At 37.5% G+C, this 23,682-nt stretch overlaps 1 protein-coding gene across 1 annotated transcript in view; it reads right to left on the bottom strand.

Annotated features, from left to right (window-relative positions):
• LOC306845130 (uncharacterized protein) overlaps positions 1-23,088 on the bottom strand; it is a gene marked incomplete at its 5' end in the record, with an annotated part of 56,033 nt that extends 32,945 nt beyond the window's left edge. The window contains 6 exons of the mRNA XM_079377730.1: positions 5,299-5,405; positions 5,647-5,730; positions 5,936-6,103; positions 22,255-22,361; positions 22,477-22,624; positions 23,047-23,088. Coding sequence (XP_079233856.1) covers positions 5,299-5,405; positions 5,647-5,730; positions 5,936-6,103; positions 22,255-22,361; positions 22,477-22,624; positions 23,047-23,088 — 656 coding nt within the window. The remainder of the gene's footprint in view (positions 1-5,298; positions 5,406-5,646; positions 5,731-5,935; positions 6,104-22,254; positions 22,362-22,476; positions 22,625-23,046) is intronic.
• Positions 23,089-23,682: the final 594 nt, after the last annotated feature.

Raw genomic sequence — 23,682 nt, 5'->3', positions numbered from 1 at the left:
TTAAATGTTGATGCTTTATTGGTTAAAAACAATGCCACCATCATGGAGATCAGTGTTTACTTTGGTTGGGCTCTTGACCCTTGACTTGCTGTGTTAGATGTTTCTTTGCAACAGTGCATATGTTGCTGTAAAGCAGAAAAGTCAGTGCTTTACACTGAACACATAGTTGCTTCTATGTGATGAGATAATCATTGTGAATTTACCAGATTACATTTTTTTTAATTGTTATTCTACCACCATTTATATCTTTAAGGTTTGCACAACTAACTCTCTGACACTACAGTATAAAAATAAAATGTTGCAGCCAACAGTTATCGTGAATGATTTTAAATCCATATGCATACATTTTTTTGGACAGCTACATTATATACACACACAGACATCAAGAATAAGCACATGAATCTCAACAATGGTGGCAATCAGCAAAACGCTTCACACTGCAATGCATGCTGGGTAACACCATAGTAAAAACTCCCATCATGCTCTGCAGTATGAATATTTATTGTCACCACTGTTGTGGATCGTATGATAAGTGTTAATGTCTAAAAGCTTGACCTGAATCTCTTCATTATTGAAGTGTTACGGTGCCATATGTTTAATATTTTTGGGGCTTTTTATTAGTTGATGAATTTTAGTCAATTACCAAAGAGAGAGAGAGAGAGAGAGAAACCATTTTGTGCTGATTAATCAAATGCTTTATAAGCAGAAAGTGTAATCTGCTACATCAAGCTTCTGATTCAGCAATACTCAAGTGTTTGCAGTGAAACACAATTGCAACTGCTTAAAAGCAAATTATTTAGAAGTTCTACAAGGGTCAAGAGTCCAACTACAGCAAACACTGACCTCCATGACGGTGGCATCATTTTTTGACCAATAAAACATCAACATCTGATCCTCTGTTAATTCTCAATAAGCTCTTCTGCAGATGTCTGACAGAAATAAAGTCAGTCTGGTTAGTAATGAGTGAAGCTTATGATGCTGTTTGTGGAGTTGTTTAATCCACCTCTGCTGAGTTCTTGAGAGATTTGTTGAGAGATCTTGAGAGATGTCTTCTTTTATTTCAGTTGATTTTATCAAAGGCTGTGGCTGAAGTCATTTGAAGTTCTTGTGTTTCTCTTTTTCTTCAGTTATTCTGCTTGTTAACAGCAGCTGTTCCTCACTAATGCTCAATCAGCACTTAATTAATCACTTAATTATCTCATTAACTTTGACACTGCTTCAGTGTTACTTTAACACTATTTGGAGTGGAACCAAATACACTCTGACCAGTGTTGATTTAACACTGGGGAGTTTACTGTGTAGAGTCCTTACTAGAACCAGGAAGTATGACCATATTAGCCTGATTCTGTCAACACTGCACTGGCTCCCTATCAAACATCGTATAGATTTAAAAATCTTGTTAATTACTTATAAAGCCCTGAATGGCTTCGCTCCTCAGTACTTGAGCGAGCTCTTATCACATTATAGTCCTCCACGTCTGCTGCGTTCTCAAAACTCTGGCCGTTTGATAATACTTAGAATATCAAAATCGACTACAGGCGGCAGATCCTTTTCCTATTTAGCACCCAAACTCTAGAACAATCTACCTAACACCGTTCGGGAGGCAGACACACTCTGTCAGTTTAAATCTAGATTAAAGACATTTCTTTAACCTGGCTTACACATAACACAATAATACACTTCTATTATTCAAATCCGTTAAAGGATTGTTAGGCTGCATTAATTAGATCAACCGGAACCAGGAACGCTCCTCATAACACACAATATACTCATTACATCGTAAGAAGAATGGCATCTATGCTAATATTTGTCTTTTTCTTTCTTCTTCTGTTTTTCAGTCCATGTCCAGATCAGATGGTGGATCGGCGCCGGGATATGATGTCTGCGTTTTTTTTTTCTCTCATTCGACAAGAATCCAAATACTTCCATTTTTGCCAGATTTGGTTGTTAAACTATTATTTATTATGAAGCCTAAACATGGCTTTATACTTCACTCATGTTCCAATTTTTGCGTAAAATTCTTCACATGCGTAAAAATGTTTATTTGGACACTGCATGCTGATTTCACAGCGGACCTTTTAAAATAAACAGTGTAACTTTTATATTTGTTTGACTGCATTTTAGTTCGATGATGAATAGCTAAAATGTCAAGCAATGCTAGAACTATTGTTGTTTGTGTGCGCGTGAGGTGCCTGTGTGATCAGATGGGTTTAATAAAATAAAAATATAAAGAAATAAAATTCATTAAGAGGGTCACAAAAATGAGTATAGCCTATAGGCTACTTGTTGCACTTTTTTTTCCTTTTGTTAAGAGAATTACAGTGCCCTCCATAAGTATTGGAACAGTAAAGACAACATTGCTCTGTTGCCTGTAGAGTCAAGACATTTGCAAATATGATTAAAAGATGAATAGGAGACAAAACTACAGAATGTCACATTTTATTATTAGCCGTTTCAACACATACCTGTTTTACCAAATAAAAAGAACAGCACTTTTAGAGTTCATCCCACTCAATGATGTGAGCATAAGTATTGGGACAGTTGAACATAAGGCAGATATAAAAGAATAAAAGCTATTATTTAGTTGCAGATCCCTTGCACACAATCACAGCAGTGAGTCTGTGACCCATAGACATCACCAGACTCTTGGTCTCATCCTTTGAAATACCTTTCCCAGCCTTAAATGCAGCCAATTCCAATTGTTGCTTGTTTTGGGGAGTTACTGCCTTTACTCTTCAGCTGGTGAAATTCATGTTCAATCGGATTTAAATCTGGAGATTGACTTGGGCAATCTAAGACTTTCCATTTCTTTGCCCTTATAAACTCCTTGACTGAACTGACAGCAGTGTTAATTTTGGCAGGCATTTTTGATTTAGTCTTAGTCTTTATCTTGAGACGGAAATGCTTACGTCACATTTAAAATGTCACATTTTAGTCATTTGAGTCTTTCATAGTTTTAGTCTAGTTTTAATCGACAAAAAGTCATTGCATTTTTGTCAACTTTTAGTCATTACTTTTAGTCAAACTGCAGTTACCAACATTTATTTTGGTAGCTATTTTATATGTAGTATTCAAACAAAAATAGTCATCAATTCTTCTCTCTTTAGACCAAATCAATTAAGCTTAGTTATGAGAAATTTGAATCAAGGATTGAATTTGGAAAAATGAATAAATTTTCATTTTTTGGTAGAGATATAAATTAAACTCATTTTTCAGATACAGTAGGTTTACTTAACAAGTATACATTTATTTAACATCTTTTTAACATTTATAACAGATAATTAGGAATGCTGTCCATTTAAGATGGAAGGTATGCATGCTGCTGTGTGTGTATTTGAGCACTGAGAACTGATCGCGCGCTGTATGAGAACTGAAGAAGTGGAGCGTGCGCGAGAGAGAGCACTTCTATCAGCGCGATTCTGCCTATCACACCTTCACTGACTTTAAGTTAATCGACAATGAATTGTGACTCCCGGGAAAAACGGGAAGTCTGGTCACCCACTCCCTAACCCTTCGGGTGCTGAGGCCATTGTTTCAGATCGCTAGTTCGCTTTTTGGTAGCCTATCCGTCCACCGCGGCTGCCATACTGAGACTAGATATGCAAACGCAGCTTATCCAATGACAGAGACGCACATTTTGAAAGACAAGACAGTTAATTTAGCCTATAGGATGTATTTTGAATGTCCGGTAGTCTTCAAATAACATTTTAGTCCTGTCTCGTCTTGTTAATGAAGATGCGCATAAATTTCGTCATAGTTTTTATCATCAGATATTAGTTTTAGCTCGTCAACGTCTCGTCTTAGTCACAGAAAAAAGGTTTGTTGACGAATAATTTTCGTCGTCGTCTTCGTCAACGAAATTAACACTGACTGGCAGGGTGTTTTGGGTCATTGTCCTGATGCAATATGAAGCACTTCCCAATGAATCTGGTGGCATTTTCTTGAATATTGGTAGGCAAGATGGTTTTGTACCCTTCCAAATTCATTCTGCTACTGTCATCATACATTAAGTCATCAGTAAAGATGAGAGGGCCTGTTCCAGAGACAGCCATGCATGCCCATGCCATGACACCACCTCCACCATGCTTTACAGATGAGGTTGTATGCTTGGAATCATTTGCTGTTCTCATTTCTTCTCCACATTTTTGCTCCGCCATCACTTAGATAAAGGTTCGTCTTTGTCTCATCGGTCCATAAACACAGTTCCAAAACTCTTCTGGCTCACCTTTGTGCTTTTTTGCAAACTCTAATCTTGCCTTTCTATTTTTGGTGCTGGTCAGAGGTTTGCATCTTGCTGTGTAGCATCTGTAATTCTGTGTCAAAGTCTCCTGAGGACAGTAGATTGTCAGAGCATCACCCCAGCTTTCTGGAAGTTGTTGATGATTTTACAAACATGTCTTTTAGGGTTCATTTTCACAGATTTTATGATTTGTCTGTCATCAACTACTGTTGTTTTCTCAGCCGATCAGGTAATTGTTGGTTGCTGGTGCGCTGGTGGTTTCCAAACTCTTGATTTCTCCATGCCCTTTGTTTTTGCTATAGCTCTAATTGACTTCCTCTTTTCTTTTAGCATCCAAATTGCTTGCTTTTCTCTCAAAGTCAGCTCCCTCATCTTCATCCTGGTTTGTGTGTGTCATCAACGAATGCAAGATTTAGAATACAGAAGTAATGGATATAACTGATACGACGCATTCCCTGCTTTTAATATCTGAAGAATTAATGCAACATAATAATAAAATGTGATATTCTGTAGTTTTGTCTCATATTCATCTTTTAATCTTATTTGTAAATGTCTTGACTCCACAGCCAACAGAGCAATTTTGTCTTTACTGTTCCAATACTTTTAGAGGGCACTGTATATTTCATGTAGTCATATTTATTTTAGATTTACTATGATGCACACAAGTTCAGGTGACTCAAAAACTTGCATACATGAGCTGAGACCAGACGTGAGGCTTGATCGTAGCCACTGTTCACGCCCATATTGATAAATTCCAAGTTTTACGTAGAAACAACCGTACACCCAATTTTCTGTCATACGTTCGTTTCGTAAATGAGGCCCATTATGTTCCAAACCACAACTACCATCTTAAGCTGGATTTTCTACCAAAGCAAAAAGGGAAAAACAAAAATAAAACAGAAACTCTCCACAAAGTTTATCTTTCTCATTTTCCAAAATGTTCAATTCTCCTTTGGTTCCAAACAGCAAGTCTTGACACACTCTTTGGCTGATTCACCCATTCTCCCTCATTGTAGTCATTGCCCGCCGGTATGTTTTGCTGCACCTCTCGTTCTTACCGTTTCTGCTCATCCTCCAGCAGAATAAGTTTACTTTGGACATCCATACTGTGTTCTTGCTCAAAGCGCTGGAGACGGTGTGCTGAAGAGTCTAGATGTGACTGGAGCTAAATACATGGACAGAGGCAGGTTTATACACACCAAAATACAGTGCAACACCTGACAACAATTAGACAACAAAAGTCACAGGAGCAGATAGGCTGTGCTGTGCCTGTTGTCGCATCATCCAAGTGGATGCTGCACAATATGATTGTAAAGCATTTTGGGTGTACAGCAATACACAAAGTGCTATATAAATGCCTAATTCATTCATTCATAAAGGCTGTGAAGTTCTCCAGTAAGACTTACCGAGAGCCTCAGCTTCTCTGACTCTGAGGTTTTCTCCAGAACCTGCTGCTCTAGATTTCCACATCTCTTCTTATACTGGAGCAACTGCAGACACAGACAAATACTTTCACTCCGCAACTTAAGATGGAGCACATTCCCAACTATACCAAAGCTTCATGGTTTCTTTTTGATATGTATATTCTAAAAGTAAATACCCTAGAATTACAAAATAATTTCCCCCCTCAAAGATTCCTTCCCATCTTTGACAAAAAATTATATTTGTTGAATGAGACCACATCTAACAGTGGACCTTTGCCTGTAGTTTCTGCACCAGCTGAGCCTGTCTGTTTTGGCTCTCCTGAAAGGCCTGGAGCTTCAGTCTATTAGATCGTCCTTCCTCTCTTTGCCAGCCCTGCTCTGCGCCATACACACTCTGCTGGTCTGAATCTCCTGACTGCTGCAACAGCATCTGCTCCAGCTGCAAAGACATATGCACACATTACACTGCTTAATCACCTTTTAGTTCCTTTATGACTGTTCACAATTTGTATTGGCATGATTTAGTGACATTTACAGTGAACAATGGCTTTAAATATCAAAAAACTATTGTCTTTGAATTAAGTAGCTTGTGTACACCATTTAATTACTTCTTGTTTTAAGCATAGGAAGCACTAAATTTATGTTTTTATTTGATGTATGAAACAATTGTTGTATGAAAATAAACCAATTTAAAAATATAGGTGAACTTGTGGTTAGTTGTCACAGAGGCCATAAGCTTCATATACAGTATATTCACATCAGCATACAATCAGGCAAGAAGTAACGAAAGGTTAAACTGTATTATAAACTAAGTATTTTTAATGAGAATCAGACAAAAGCAAGGTGTCTTTACATTTTTGCTGTTTCATGATTCATGCTGTTTAATTTACATTTACATTTATTCATTTAGCTGACGCTTTTATCCAAAGCGACTTACAATTGCTATATATGTCAGAGGTCGCACGCCTCTGGAGCAACTAGGGGGTTAAGTGTCTTGCTCAGGGACACATTGGTGTCTCACAGTGGATTCGAACCCGGGTCTCTCACATCAAAGGCATGTGTCTTATCCACTGCGCCATCACCACCCCATTAATGGTAGGTTTAATTGTGACAACATGCCCCACTAAAGATTAGTGTATGTTCAATGAATTTTATCTTTTATCTTGAGCTAGCAGAAATGTTAAAAAAAAAACTTTTTTCTGTAGTCAAGTCTTTAAATTGTGTGCCTTTATAGAAAATGCCTCAAACCCACTCTGAGATATATTCACTGCAGCAAAAATTGTGACAACTTGCCCCAGTCTCTCTGAATTCTTAATATTACGCATTTTTAAATTTTTCTTAAATTTATTCACTGAAAAACACAGGGAGCATGTATAGAAAGGAGAAAGTTGTCTGTCACAATGGCAGAGTGTTTCTCTCTTTATTCCCATCCTCCTACGGGGTCTTCAATCTCAATGTCCCATTACCCCACCAACCCCTCCCATCTTCCTTTAACCCCCAGTGCATATTATGGTGCCAGACACCCAGTCCCTACTAACAGAAACCACATGTTTCCTCTCAACACAACAACATGCTGCCTCAGCTGATTCAAACAAAGCAAGAAAAAGAGAGAGCGCGGGGTAGAGAGTAAAAGGTGGAAGCACTTTGTCCTTTTTGCAAAGAAGTAATACACACAACTACAGGTCATACTGAAAACACTCATCTGCTGCTAAGCTGAACAGCAGCTTCTACAAGATGCAAGGGACAATAGTCCCCCTGTTCCCAACTGCATCCAAGGGCTTCGCAAAACTTAATAAAACATTTTCAAACAGTCGTTCAGAGAGCTTTAATTCCATATACTACAAAGAGGGGCAAACCAGCACCCGGCTCTGGGCGGTTTTGGGGTTCAGGGCTCATAAGGGAACAGTGACTTATTATATGGCCCGTTGTTAAGGTGACAGCTTTTGAAAGCGAACTGAAAATGAAAAACATGGGTGGAGGACGAGTCAGAAGAGAGAGGGGGATGTTGGGTGCAGCAGCAGCTGTGTTTAAAGGCTCCTTTGGAAACAGCTGCACTACCCTATTGATTATGTATCTTTTCAACTATTTTGGCACAATTAGAGGTAATTTGTTGCTACAACACAAAAAGCGTTTGATGCAAAGTCATGAAAAAATGGCACTTACAAACAAGCATATTGTTCTGGCTTAAAAGCTTATGGGGGTCAGGCGAGCAGCACAGCACACCTCTAGTGCGTATGTGTCTCAGTATGTACAGTACATCCATAAAATACATTTGCTTCCAAAAAATAAAGATAAGAAAGTCAATTGTGAGACATAAAGCAACGATGTGCGATATTTCCATCAGAACAATTTGTCCCAATTATGATAAATTGTAAGACAAAATTGCCAGAAACAAAATTGTGACTGTCACAATGTAAGATATAAAGTTGCAATGTGAGTAACAAAGTCATAATTATAAGAAAAAGACAGTTGCAAGATTTAAAGTCACAATGTGACTTTCATATTGTAAGACAGTGAGACAATCACAATGACGCAAAACAAAAATCACAACTGCAAGATATATTCACATTGTGTAGATTGTGAAACAGTCACAGTTATAAGAAGTCACATCTGTGAAATATAAAGTGATGTTTATGAGATGTGGTCATATTATAAAATATAAAAGTCAGACTCTGCCACAAGCTCGCAAATATGAGAAAAAAGACAGAATAACAAGATTTAAAGTCACCTTGATATAGATATAGAGTTGACTTTCAGATATAGAGTCACAGTCACCTTTTTATTCAGGCTCAGAGGTTTTGGAGGTTAGGATCCCACTTATTTCAAATTAACACATGGTTATGACATTGATTGATTTGGTATCCTGATGGACAGGCAAAATCACAAACTTCCTTATGCAAAAAACGATATATAGCATTTCTCTTTTGTACCAAACTTTGAGAGAATGGAATCAACCTGCCTCTAATTACTGTCCAGAACCAACTTCTCCAATTGGAATCTCAACAGTAACCATGTTAAAAAATGATCTCAGATTTGCTACTGAAGGAAACTTTACCAGCAGCATCAAAAAGACAGGAGGGTTTTGAAGCAGGGCTGATGGATGATGCAATGACATGTGTCGATATTGGATCCTTCTTGCTAGCTGTACTAAACAAACCCAGCATTATGATGGTATTAAATTCAAGAGCTAGTCGCTCTCTCATGTTGCAGCCAATCTGCCGCCACAGGCTTGGCTCTGGTCCATGGGGAGAATGCTGTCACACGTGTCTAGAGGCCACTCAGCCTTTGCGGTGTATGTATAAGTGATGAATTTTCAAACATGGGTGTTAGCCACATGCTTTTGTTCAGATTAAAGCTTTATACAATATACTTACAGTAAAAAGTAATTTTAACATTCTGGTAAGCATTCATGGGGGTGTATGACTCTAGGTGACTATAACACACAGCACAGAATGACCATTCTTTATTTAACTTTGTTTAAACATTGCAATGTATGAGATGTACAAGCTGTTAGTATATGTCCCTCACTTTGCAAAAAACGGTAACACTTTACTTGAAGGGGTGTGCATAAGACTGACATGACACATGTCATGAATTTGAAGGAGGTTTTATGCATGTTTATGACAACTGTCATTAAGTGTCATTCGCCCAGTTATGTCATTTTAATGCAAATATTACATTATTTGACCTAACCCTACCCTTACCCCTAACCCTAGCCCATAACAAAGACAATGCAATGACAACTTAACAACTCAAACAATGTCATCTTTGCATTAAAAATTACATTACTGAGCAAATTTGGTGCCCGCTCCTCCAGAGCACCCACCAGAGCGGCCCCCAAAAACTATGTAGACTTTCCCAAGAAAGGACTTTTTTTGGGGGGCCATATAGCCATGGCCTGTGTGGCTGGGCCAAAGGCCAAGGCCACAGAGCTCCCTGCTCCGCCATGGCCTCCTGAGTCAGGATCTGCCATGGCTCCCGGAATCCCCTGATCCGCCCTGGAGGCTTCCCTTGTCTCTGCGCTGTTCTGGTCCTGCTCCAGCCTCCAGGGTGCCCGCCCCCCCTCCCCGATGTGACTGTTACCATGCGAGACGCACCTTCCGGGACAAGGGCGATATCTGTTACGTGTTGATTTCTGTTTAGTTCCTGTTTGCCCTTATTTGGGTTTTCCTGTTCTAGTTTTGTTAATCATCGTTTATTCCATTCACCTGTTTCATATTAATCATCTTGTTTGCTCATTAGTTTGATCCTGAGTTCTCCCGTAGTCTTTGTCTGAGTTTAATGTTCAATAAAAGGAAAAAGTGGACTTTGTTCTCCTGACCGTTTGTTTTATTTACTACAACCACTTATACCGCAACAGATATAGGAGCAAATAATGCCCCTGCATGAGTTTTTGTCTTTTATATTTGCATCATATTATATAGTTAAACAATTTCACACAAGCAAGAGAGCTGTTTTTACCTGAATATCAACATGATTGCAGACATGATATAGATTTTATACAAGCGATAAAAAAATAAAAACCTCTGTAAAACCTCTGGTTTTAATTTTTTTTTTATATTTTTATATTTTAACGGAACAGTTTATTGAAACTTTAGACAAAATTGTGAGTTTTTTATGGCCCTAAAAAAACTAAATTCTATTCAGAAGCAAAAACTAAGCATAAAAAAGCAATTTGGTGCAGTTGCTGATATTTATATGGCAAAAATGCAAGACTAAAATGTATGTTGTTATTCAATAATAATCATCCTGTAGCTGTACTGTACTGTATCCTGTACTGTAGCTCTCAAATAAAATGCCATCACACATAAGTCTTTTGTTTGCTGACAACATGGGAGAACCAATGATGTTTGATGTACACTCTTAAAAATAAAGGTGCTTAAAAGGTTCTTCACAGCGATGCCATTGAAGAAACATTTTTGGTTCCACAAAGAACTATTCAGTCAAAGGTTCTTTAAAGAACCATCTCTTTCTTACCTTTTTATAATCTTAAGAACCTTCTTTTGCCACAAATAACCTTTTGTGAAACAGAAAGGTTCTTCAGATGTTAAAGGTTCTTTATGGAACCATTTAGACAAAAAGGTTATTTTATGGCATAGTGAAGCACCTTTATTTTTAAGAGTGTAACTGAGTTCTAACCAGCGTCATGGACGCTATATATGATTTGAGAGCTATGAGTTCAGTAGAGTTTAGGTTTCCTCAAACAAAGCTATCGTATGCCTTCAGAAGACTTGGAATACAACGCACAAGTGGACTATGGACTGCTTTCATTGCACTTTTATGTTGAGTTTTTTTTGAGCTTGGCAGTCCATCAAGGAAAAAAAGTACAGAAAAGCTGCACTAGCTTCTTTTATGACCCACAGGGAAAAAATAAGTTTTTTTTACATTTACTATTATTCTTTTAACCTAGACAAATTACAGTTCAACATGATCAGAATAAGGGGTTTTAAACTCCTCGTGTCCATTTGCACTCATTGTTTGATGACATCTGTGTAAGAGAGAAGTGTGACCAAGGCTTACACACCACATCATGCTACTCTATCCACTGACCACACATTGTATCGGTAGTTCTTACAGTCCTCAGCAGAACAGGCATTCAGAATGGCCTCCCAAATGCTCCCCTTTCATTTAAGGTCACCTACGGACATTTTACAATAGCGATCAACATGCAACATATTTCAAAAGACCGGATGCATGGTTTATATTTCCACTGTTTTTAATGCATCTATTCCCCGGATTCAGTGTCTTTTTTATGGTAAGAGAGAGGCCCCATGTTGCCCTCTCTCTAAAATGTGTTTTGAGTTAGCATTTTTTATATTACTTAATATTTATGATTTGTGCCACTCCTTATATTGTCTCGTTTGATAAATATTTCACAATACATCAAGGAACGGCAGCACTTTGATTCATCTGCCAACAAGAGAACATTTTCAAGGCCACTGAAAGCTCTTTGCACAAGGGCCAAGAATATTCGGCTTCTCCCTCCATGTGGTCATAAGAGTGGATTGATCCTCTAATATGAGAGAAAACATATTTAGAATCATGTTCATTTTCCGTCAAGCTTCCTGGGGTTCCAACTTTGCAGAATATTCACTGAAATGGACTCTGTCAGCTATGCTTAATTAATATCAAAACATTAACATTTCAATTTAGATTAGGAGGATTATTACTGACATTTCTATAAATTGCTGGTTTGTCAGAGATTGGCTTCCTTTAATCAGAGGTTAAAGCATTTACAAGCAATGAAGTTTTCTCACATTTTAGTTGAAAATGGAAGCTCCGTTATCATTTAGTTCACCCAAAAATGAAAATTCTGTCATTACTCACCCTCACGTCGTTCCTAACCGTCAAGACATTTGTTCATCTTCGAAACACAAATTAAGATATTTTTGATGAAATCTGAGAGATTGTCAGATCGCAACTGTCAATGGAATTTGTGTTCCTAAGATGAACGAAGGTCTTACAGGTTTGGAACGACACGAGGGTGAGAATGACAGAATTTTCATTTTTGGGTGAACATGCCATTCCAAACCTATGGAAGTCCATTTGCACCACTTAATTAAAAAAAAAAAAAGGTAATTGCGACTTTTTATCTCACAATTATGAGTTTACATCTTGCAATTCTGACTTTTTTCAGAATTACATGATACAAACTAGCAATTCTGATAAAAAAAAAAAGTTTTATTCTGGCAATTCTGACTTTATAACTCACAACCGTTTATATTTTATAGTTTATATCACGCAATTGGTGGTGGTTGAGGAGATTCCCCCCTTCTATGTAAAGCGCTCTGAGTACCCAGAAAAGCGCTATATAAAATGTAACAAATTAAATTAAATTAAATTAAATTAAATTAAATTAAATTAAATTAAATTAAAATAAATTAAATTAAATTAAATTAAATTAAATTAAATTAAATTAAAAAAAAAATTACCAGTTTATATCTCGCAATTCTGACTTTACTACTAAATTGTGAGTTTATATCTCGTAATACTCAGAGTTTACATCTCACATTTCTGACTTAACACGCAATTCAGATTTTTTCCCTCAGGAATGCATGATAAAAACTCACAATTGCAAGATATAATAGTCAGAATTGCAAGATGTGAACTCGCAATTGTGAGAAAAAAGTTATTTGACTATTCAGTGGCAGAAACGGGTTTCCATACAAACTTGTATTACTTTCTTCTGTATGTTACGGTCATGATCTGTTTTAATTTAGTTATGTCTCCGTCAGCCTACCTAGTTTATTTCCATGGTTATTAGTTAATTAGCTCCACACCTGTTTCTGTTTCTCCTTGATTGTGTTTAGCATTTAAAGCCTGTGTTCTCCCCTGTTCCCTTGTCTGCTATCGTTTGCTTTATGTGTTTTACTACCCCATGCTCCTGGATTTCCTTTGTCTCTTCTGAGAATTATTATTAAAAGACTATTATTTCAAACCTTCCTTCGTTGTGCGCTTTTATAGCATAGCACCCGTAACACTGTAGAACATAAAATAATATACATAAAAGATATCCTAGAGATTATGAACCAAATAAAAGTAAATTAAGACTTTTTTTTTTTTTTAGATGAACTGTCTCTTTAAAATTCTGATGAAAATCCTTTCACTTTTTACTCACCCTCATGTTGTTCCAAACCTGTATGACGTTTTTCTGTGGTGGACACAGAAGAAAGAAAGTCCAGAGATTTGGAATGATGTAAGAAATGATTAAAGATGTTTAATTTTTTAAGGCTGTACTCTGCAAAATAAGTGACCTGGTCTGACAAAAAAACTAAATAAGCAACCCGTTTTTCATGCTTACAGTTTGAAAGACCACATTCACCTCTGACACTCATTTTCTACCACTCAAACAAATAAAACAGCAGTTCCCAGATTCACATACGCTTTCTGTCGCACTGGCTGACATGACAGTGGTCTTAAACTTTGCACTGATTGGCATGGATGCCACATCATATAAATAACAAGAGTGCAGAATTAATAATTTTTTTTTATTAACGTAACGCTTTCATTATTTACATAAGTAATTACTTTTCAATTGTTTTATTTTTTATTACTGATAACCTATTAGCAGTTAGCCATGATAAACTTTTTAATGAGGAAATCAATACATATACCAGATACAGGGTAAATCACACCTGCATATACAGTACTGTATACACACAAATACATGAGAAATACAAATATATTTACATACACACAAGCACATAAACTTATATGTGTGTACAAATTCACAAGCACAATAGCAGTGGGGGGGGGGAAAACTCTTACGCCCAGTATCACCCATAAACAGAGGACAAACTGAGTCAGGCATACAGTATGCTGTGGCATGGAGGGGGTTACAGCTGTGAGCGCTTCTCACTGGCCTGGCCTGGACCCAGAGGCTTAATAAAGGGAATTAATGTAGTGAATAATCTGTCAGATTCCCAAACACAGCTGGAGCGGACGTACAGTTCCTCTACATATATATACACGCTCACACGCACACACCTAAACAAACTCCCCCACACTTACTCGTGCTAACTTCAGTTCTATCTCACACGTGCAAATTGCCTACACAAACATTCATACAAACTCAAACATATAAACACAACACACCCGTCCCTTGTGCCTTGCTGTCCTCTTTCTACTAATATGCCCTTCTCCCTGTCCCTGCTGGAGTGCTGGCCCGCTGAGAGACATCCAGCTGATTGTGAAAGCTGTTTTTGCAGCGCCACTGTGAGTGATTACACAATGCTGGCCAAGAATCAGAGAGCTGTGAAGCTCCCCAGCTCAGAGACCCCACTGCAGCCCCCAGGCACAAACCAACAACCATCACCATGGAGCACTGTTTGACCACAGCCACAGCTGCTGTGGAGAAGACCTACTGGGAGGTAAAAACGGGACACAGGCAGTGTCCACACACAAAATACAAACACATGTTCACATGCGCAATTTTGCATCAATTGGGCTTGGAATTTACAATCACCTTCCACAGCGATGGCTGTAAACAAACAAGTGAACAAGTATAAAACATATGCACTTTTAAAATTAAACTATAAACTACAAGAAGAAATAAGCCACATGAATGGGATGCTAATAAAATAGTGGTTAACACAATGATTTATTTAGGAACCATGCCTGTTTCCACTAAAAAGTAAAACTGCTGTGTGACATGACAGAATTACAGCTATCAGAAAGATATTAGATCTTTAAAGGAATAGAGCTCCAGTAATTTTAAATCTGTTCTTATTTATTCACCTTCATGTCGTTCCAGAACCTTGCTTTCTTCTGTAAAACACAAAAGGAAAAATTCTGAAGACTCTTGGTTGTTGGGGACTGAAGCATTCAAGCTTCAAAAATCATGTAAATGCACCATCACACCAAGTGTTATAAAAGTCTTCTGAAGTCACTTTCTGCACAGCTTTCTGTAACCAACAGAGTGAAATTGAGGTTGTTATTCTCTAATAATCTTCAACTCCAATGAGCTTTTAAATGGGGTGTTAACTGCTGCAAATGGATCATTGAGTCAGTGACTAAAAAGGGACACTGATTTTAAATAACAAATCAAATTTTGATCCATTTCATGAAAAAGCGATCAATAGGCTGCTGAAAACTTGTAGGATCTGACACTGAGTGTGGCACAGGACAAGTTTTGAATTGCTGATGTAAAAGAAAAAAAAAAAAGGAAAAGGAAAAACATTATTTGTAGTACTCCTGCAAAACCTAATTCTAAAAATTAAATAAAAATGATGCAGGTTTATTTTGTTTTAAGGTACAGAATGTTGCCATAGTGTTCATTTTGAACACTTTTATGAAGCTTGAAAGTTCCAGTCTCTGTTCATTTTAATTGCATGGAAAAGAGCAATCAGAACATTATTCAAAATTTCTCCTTCTGTGTTCCACAGAAGAAACTCATATGGGTTAGGAAAAACACAACAAGGCTAAGCAAATGACCGCATTAAAATTTTTAAACTATTCCTTTTGGAACAATGGCTATTTAGGACAAGTAATAACCAAGCTGCTTAGATGTCACGCCTAAATGAAATTGCAAGAAAATAATAAAATACTTTCTAGGAAGTTTGCTCTTCTGTTCCCACAGTCAAAAAAGAAAGAAAAAAACCCACAGTCAAACAGGGAAAAGAGAGAAATATGGAAAAAGATAAAGGACACTTAATTAAATGTAGTGAGGGCTCTGGGATGATCCCTACTTTGAGGAATGATTCTCTGGAGCGTCAATCACTTTTACGACTCACAGACAGCTGACAGATCCAACCTCACTGGCTCAGCTCCACTCGTGACCACTGCTAGGCTTAGCAGCTTTATGTAGGCAAGAAAACAAACCCTAAACACTGAGGCAAAGACAGTGCACCATTTTCACTCTAACAAAACAAGCATATCAGTGGCAATCATGTTTGACAAGACCTTTAAAGCAAAAAGGAATGGGGATTAGGTCAAAAGCGCAGAGCCTGGAAGCTGCCATGCTCTTCGTCAAAAAGTCTCCAACTAGTCTACGAGTCCAGATCAATTCAAAAAGGTTTTCTGACAAATAGCATCACATTTTAGCTACAAAACCCGTTTTTCACTTGTTTAGTGATTTATCTCTCAGCTTAAAAGCTTGTGGCCCCGTGATTGTTGTTTTTCTACAGTGCTCCATTTGGTTAACATTTCTGCTTTATCATACATCTAACTCTGCATTCGGGTAACTCCTACAAAAACACACAGGGAGACTGTCTCACACAATCCTGGCCCAAAAACTGCCTCGGAGCTGTAAAATATATACCCACGCAATCCCCTGACACACACCCACACATACAAACTTACACACTCCCACACAAATACACACGCATGTACACGGCCCTAGTGCCTGAGAAACCGCAAACTGGCAGTTGTCCAATATCAACACAGAAAGGTCAAAGATCACATCAACATTTTCTTCGTCCTCCTGAGATGATGCAGCTTTTCAAACTGGGTCAAGGTTTATTCCAGTTCAGGGGCAATTTTCAAGGGTCACAAGCGATTGCTGCGATTTCACCAAGAGACAGAGGTGTGCTTTCAAGAGCAATACCTCACTCCCTGCCCAAATATTTCCATATTCCCACTCTTGCTTAGGAGGCCACTCTCAAACTGTCCCGAGAGCAATAAGAAGGACTTTATGGGGTTTGCTGCTCCTTTTCAATTAGTCTTGTAAGATGTGCCACAGTGGGTCTATCCCGCCACAATGTCGCTGGGAGAGAGCGAGGGAAGACTCACAGAGAGCCCCTAAAGCCAACTTCTTTTAGGTATTTGCCAGACTAAAGAACAAGAAACATCTCAAAGGACTTCTAAAGTTAACCGACCAACACTCCCACACACTCCGAAGAGATAAAAAGAGATAAATTCTCATTTCATCACCTATTTTAGCTGAGTCAAATAAACTGGATAAACCAAGTGGTTGACAGTAAAAACTAGCCCACCTGAATCTATTTAAATGTAAGTCTGTGATTTACAGCGTAACGGCTAAATCAGATCGACACAGTGAAGGAACGCAAACTACAGCAGGAAAGTAGCATTATATAAGCAGTTTTGCAAAAGATTTGTAATGTGAATATATTATGGCTGTGAATAGATTTAGAATTTGAATCAAATTAATTATATGATCTGCAAATTAATTTGACTAAATTAATTCAAATTATTTGCATATACATACACTACTGTTCAATATTGTATGATATTGTGAAAAATAATTACAATTTAAAATTGTGGTCCCACTTTATATTAGGTGGGACCTAATATAAAGTGGTACTACTATATACTTACATCAAAGCATAAGCACAGTGTACTTATTGTGTTTATATTGTATTGCAAAACACTTTGGCTGCTATTGAGGTGGGCTATGGGTAAGGTTAGGACAGGATTGGTGGTATGGGTAGGTTTAAGGACCGGTTAAGGTGTAAGGGAAGGGTCGACAATGTAACTATAAATGTAATTACAGAAATTAATTACAGATGTAATTTCATGCTGGTATTTTAAAATGTAAGTACAATGTAAAAACATGTATGTACATAATAAGTGCATTGTATCAAATGATTAATTTCAATTTAAGTACATAGTAGTTAAGGCTACCTAATCCAAAGTGAGACCAAAATTGTTTTCCATTTTAATGTATTTATTATTTACAACATGTAAAATGTTATGGTTACACTTTATTTTAAGGTGTCATTATTACAATGTAATTATACATTTAAGTACTGAGTAATATTAATTAACTACATGTACTATATATAGTTAAGGTTAGGATTAGGGTTTGGTTTAGGGTAACTTGCATGCAATTATGCATAATTACTATAATAGTAAATACATGTAACGTGTAACAAGGACACCTTAAAATAAAGTGTTACCCAATGTTATTTATTCCTGTGAGACAAAACTTAATTTTCAGCAGCCATTACTCCAGTCTCATTTTAAAAATCATTCTAATATGTTGACTTGGTGCTTAATTAACATTTTTATCAATGTTGAATGCATTGATAAAAAAGCATTCTTTGATTTTGGTAACACTTTATTTTAAGGTGTCCGTTACACGTTACATGTACTTACTATTATAATAACAATAAATTAAGCATAATTACATGCTAGTAATCCCAAACTAACCCTTAATCCTAACTGTATAGTAAGTACATGTAGTTAATTGGTATTACTCAGTACTTAAATGTATAATTACACTGCAACAAGGACACCTTAAAATAAAGTGTAACCAAAAGTCTTTGTCACAAAAATATATTTGCCGTTAGGCCTCATCCAGCTTTTTTTGAACACAAAAACATACTAGCACAAAGCATAAAGTCAAAAAACTTGAAAAGCTTTCTGTTCTAACAGAGCTCTGTGTGGTATGCACACAATAACTGATGTTTCAATTGGGAATGACAGAATAAATGGATCACACTCCACCAGAATATGTCATTCCCACATCAAGACAGATTGAGGGTGAATACAGACAGGGAATACGTAAGCATCTAGAATTCATTATCTCATGTTAATATATTGGCACCCAGTGTATAGTTATGTGTATGTTACCATAACATCTTTAAGTTTTGATTTCTCATTTGACATCACAATGTCACAAATTCACACTGGAGAGTTTTAAATTGGCGACAAAGAGAGGAGAAAGTTAGAGAGACAGACATGTCTCCACCCTCAGAGTGCATGTGGCATAGGTCTTTCTTCTCCAAAAATATAAATGTGTGGATTAAAAAAGACTATTTACACCAACCAGACTAATTAAGTTTTATTTATAGCTATCTTAAAATAGGCTCCACTAGCAATGTGCACAGTTGGCATTCATTAAACTTGGCGAGGAAAAAGAGGGTACTGTTATCACAAATGGCATCTTTGTGTTCTATGAAAAATGAGCTTTTTCTTTCACGGCCCCATGAGAGAAGGCCAATGACCTTTTTATTTCCCCCCAAACAGCAAGGTGGGGGAGAAGACAGACAGTGGCCAAGGTGATGCTATAAACTTCAGAAAGCGAAATAACTTTCCAACAAACTTTGTTCTGCAAAAGAGTTTAAGATTTTTACATTTTAATGTTCAATTCTGGAAAAATAGTACAGAAACAATCTTGCCAGTTAATTAAATTGAAACTGAGGTTTGAGGGCTTTGTATGCTATGCGAATGAGGCTTCATGAAGTACCCCCACTTCTTTACAAAAAAAAGAATTAAGAGATTTAAAAAAAAAAAACACTGTGAAATGTAATTATAAGTTCATTTCTGATTCAAAAATGTTGACATCAGAGAGCTGCCACTTTGATCACATGTAATGAAATGTATATGCAGAATAAACTACGGCTCTGGCTCAGTTTACATCAATCCTTCATAAACACAAGGGTGTTCATTCCATTTTTCAGAGCCAAAGTCCGGTTTCAAGCAGACATAAATATATTTCATTCCATGTGACAGTTGATTTTCACATGGCCCTTTACCACCGTTTGTTTATCGAAAACTCCAAACGGGTTTTCCCTCTCGGAAAGAGCACTGCGGCTCTGATGTTTGCTGTGCACATATTCCATTTCAAAGCCATGTGGCTCCCTCTTTCTCTGTCAAAGAGCCTCTGTAACTCCCTCTCTTGATCTCTTCCCTACACACACATCTGTCGATCCACCAACATGTGCAGAAAAATGAAGGAAAATAGAAATCGGGTCCAAAGGTGCTCCATCAACTTCTCACGTTATTAGTGATGGTCCCTCCTCTGTTTTCAATCCCTTAAAAACTGTTGGACGGAGGGAAACACTCACTTAAAATCTTTTCCTGGACCGAGACTGCATTAGTTCAGAGTACATGAAACCCCTGCCACCAGGTTACTGATCGACAATCCCTCAGTGTCCATTACGGAAGGCCTAGAGAGAGTTTCAAGGCAATAATCTACATTATACCGGCATGTTTTGACTTCCAAGCAGGGAGGCAAATACGCAGGTTTCAGAAACTTTGCATCAATCACATGCTTACACCAGCTGGAGGCTTATGTTTTTTATTAGGCACTGTGATATCAACCATATTGCCAGAGGACAAGATCACATTCCCATAGATATCAGGTTGTTTTTTATTTGATTTCTGATGCACCCCTGGGAATGCGTTTGGGTGGGGTTGACAAGACAAAAGAAGATGGAAAACCATGGATAATATAGGTTATGAGATCACAGAACCACCTTATTTTTCAACACGGAAGTAAGCTATTTCCTGTGAATGTACTGTAGGAGACTTCTGACTCATTAGCCGTTATGCAACTTTTTCCTACCCAAATTATGGGAGTAGCTTCCATTAAATTGTAAACATTCAGTGACTGCCAAGAAAAATTGTTTAAAGTTTGGCTCTATGAATACAGTAATAATAATTTGCAAAAACTTGGTACAATGAGGTCACATTATTCTACTCACCCCTCAAGCATCAAAAAGAAACTTAAAAGTGTAACAGTATTAACAAATTACTATGACCATAACATGAATAACCGTAAAAGAACAGATCATATATAGCAACATATTATGGACATTAAATTTAGCTAGTAATACACTCACTGGGACTTTATTGGGTATCAATGTCCAACTGCTTTTTAATGCAAATATCTAATCATCCAGTCAAATGACATCAACTCAATGCATTTAAGAATGTAGACATGGTCTGCTGAAGTTCATACTGAGCAACAGAATGAGGAAGAAAGGTGATTTAAGTGACTATGAACATGGCAAGGTTGTTGATGCTGGATGGGCTGATATGAGTATTTCCCAAACTGCTGATATGCATGAACAACCATCTCTTGGGTTTACACGAAATGGTCAGAAAAAGAGAAAATGCTGGAGCAGCAGTTTGGAATTTTGACACTGATGAATGCTGTTAGACCACTGAGGCAGACCAAGCTAAAAATGCAACTTTTAAACTTTTTTAAAATCCTAACAACAAACAGAGTGCTGCATAATGGAGTGCAGCATATCAGTTCAAGAATTTCATATTGGGGGGGTTGGGCAATTTCTAATTACTGGTGGGGTCTTGTCTTGTCACAGTATACCCATCTTGTAATGGTTATTTCCAGCGGAATAATGCGCCATGTCACAAAGCTCAAATCATCTCAAACTGGTTTCTTGAACATAACAATGAGTTCATTACACTCAAATGGCCTCCACAGTGACTAGATCTCAATCCAAAAGAGCACCTTTGGGATGAGTAAGAACTGGAGATTCGCATCATGGATGTGCAGCCAACATATTTGCAGCAACTGTGTGATGCTAGCATGTCAATATTGAACGAAATCTCTGTCACCTTGCCATCTATGCCACAAAGAATTATAGCAGTTCTGAAGATACTAGCAAGCTAATAAATTGGTGTATACAGTGTGTAGATCTATATTATATAACACATATAGATATTTCAAATAATTTCTCTAATTTTGACAGATAAATGCATTTCCCTGCTTTAGAAATATTCCAGCAAACACTCCTGATAGAGCTTAAATGTGAAAAATGGTAGAGGATAGATTACACATTATTTTCTTAATGGATAAAAATGGAGCATGATAGAAAATATATAGCTCATTCAGTCAAACCTGACAGATAAAAATACAATTATTTGCTATGTTTCAGTAATTTTGAGTGGACATTTCCCAAACCATAAGTGCCAATTAAAAGGTAAATAACTAGAAGAATAACAAATTGCAGTAAACAGTAAAACTATTTGCAGAACAAACCAGTGTGTTTGATTATTACAATAAATTCAAATAATATGAGAACGAATTCCAGTTTGCAATATGAAACAGCACAACAGACTATTCTTGTACTGCTAAAATAACTGGAAGCAGCTGGCATTGAACATTCAATTAAAAAATGCCCGTTCCCGCTCTTACATTAAAAATAAAATGAATACTTCTGCCTTTGCATTTGGGCAATAATTTGCTTTTTATCTGAGAAGAACATCATAGGCTACTGTACAAATCATGGTTTATATGGTGTCCATGATACACAGTGATTCACCATCAGATGGTCAAGTGTGTTTATCTATGTATAAATGGCTTATCCAACAGATTTCCAGAGGAATTGGAAATCCAGAGACCCAAGGGCATGTGTGTGAGGTTTGTACATGTGCTCCTACCCGGCTAGTGAGAGCAGCTTGCCTGCTAAGCAGCTGGTCTCTGTCTGCGCACATCTGAAAAGGCAGATCCTTCAGCAGCCGGTTCTCCTCCACCTCGCTGCTCTCGCCTGATACGTCACCAGAGGAACAGCATGGCAGGAAATGATAGAATATACATGTGTTCTAATTACATCCTGTTACACCAGCAAACCCATCATGAGCTCATTCAAGAGTGTAGAGTACCTGTGGGCGTATCAGCCAGGTTTCTGGTGATGATCTCACGGATGCGGGCAGGGACTGGTGTGATGTTGGACTCCTCCTCATCTCCCCGCAGAGTGTAAGTCTTCTCCTCTCCACCGCTATCTGTGTTAAGCAGCGTCTCCTCCAGCTTCTGCATTACCAGCATTAGTGTAAGAAGAGAGGCTCACAAACTACAATCAGGTTACCTAGTCTCACTGGAAACCTAAAAGCTCAAAAAGCTTTGATGCTTGTTAATAAAGCATTATGTATTATTTAATTTAGAATGTGTTATTTATCGTGACTAGTTCATCATGTCTGTCTCTGTTTCAGTTTCGTTGGATGTCACAACAGCACAAGGAAATGAGTCACCTGTCTTCAAGTTTCACAGAAGAACCTGAAACTGACACACTGATCGACCTTAATTTGTTGAAACATCGCAAGGCTCATTAATATTAAATCAAGCTCTCTCCTCTTTCATTCACACATGCTGTTTTGAATAGGTAACTTAACAGTGCAATAACCTATTTAAGTTACAGCTGGTGAAGATCAGTTTTCCTGCTGGAAAACACGCACCTGAATCACGGCTTCCAGTCCTTGATCCCCTTCACAACTCATCTGGAAACTGCTAGCGATCCAATGCACTTTAGCGGACAGCGACGTTTTTCCAATTGTCCTCAATTCTTAAAGTGTTTTAAACGCTTAAACAGGGTTTAGCAAGTTGATATGCACGCTAATAAAGTCTTAAAAGGCTTTTATTATTTTTTGCTCTAAAGACAAAGTTTGCAAAGTGCACTCTGCACTAAATATCAGTGCTTTAATAACGCACATAAGCAAATTAACGCAAACTATTTCGTGCTAGAATAAAGCCCCAAGTGCTAAAGTCGCAATCACAGCACAGGCTCGAGCTGGGTGCCTCTGGTTGACAGGGAAACCGGACGCTCTCGCGTGTTGTCATGAGAATTAAAATGCAAGCTTTCTGGCTTCCATAGTTACAGACGCTGCAGGTCACGGCTGTACAAATACAACACTGTTTATTCCAGCACTTTGTTAAAAATCCATTGCAATTAATGCTAACAAGGGTTTTAAACAGCATGATTTTGTAACATCATGAAACATTTTTCTGAATAAAAACGACATATATTTTGAAATAAAAACTAATTCAGTCGAACGAAAAAAAATCGAAGGTTGCCAAGGACATTAGAATATGAC

The sequence above is a fragment of the Barbus barbus genome (genome assembly GCF_936440315.1).
Source record: "Barbus barbus genome assembly, chromosome: 25".
Lineage (NCBI taxonomy): Eukaryota > Metazoa > Chordata > Actinopteri > Cypriniformes > Cyprinidae > Barbus > Barbus barbus.
This window is presented reverse-complemented; position numbering and strand designations above follow the sequence as displayed.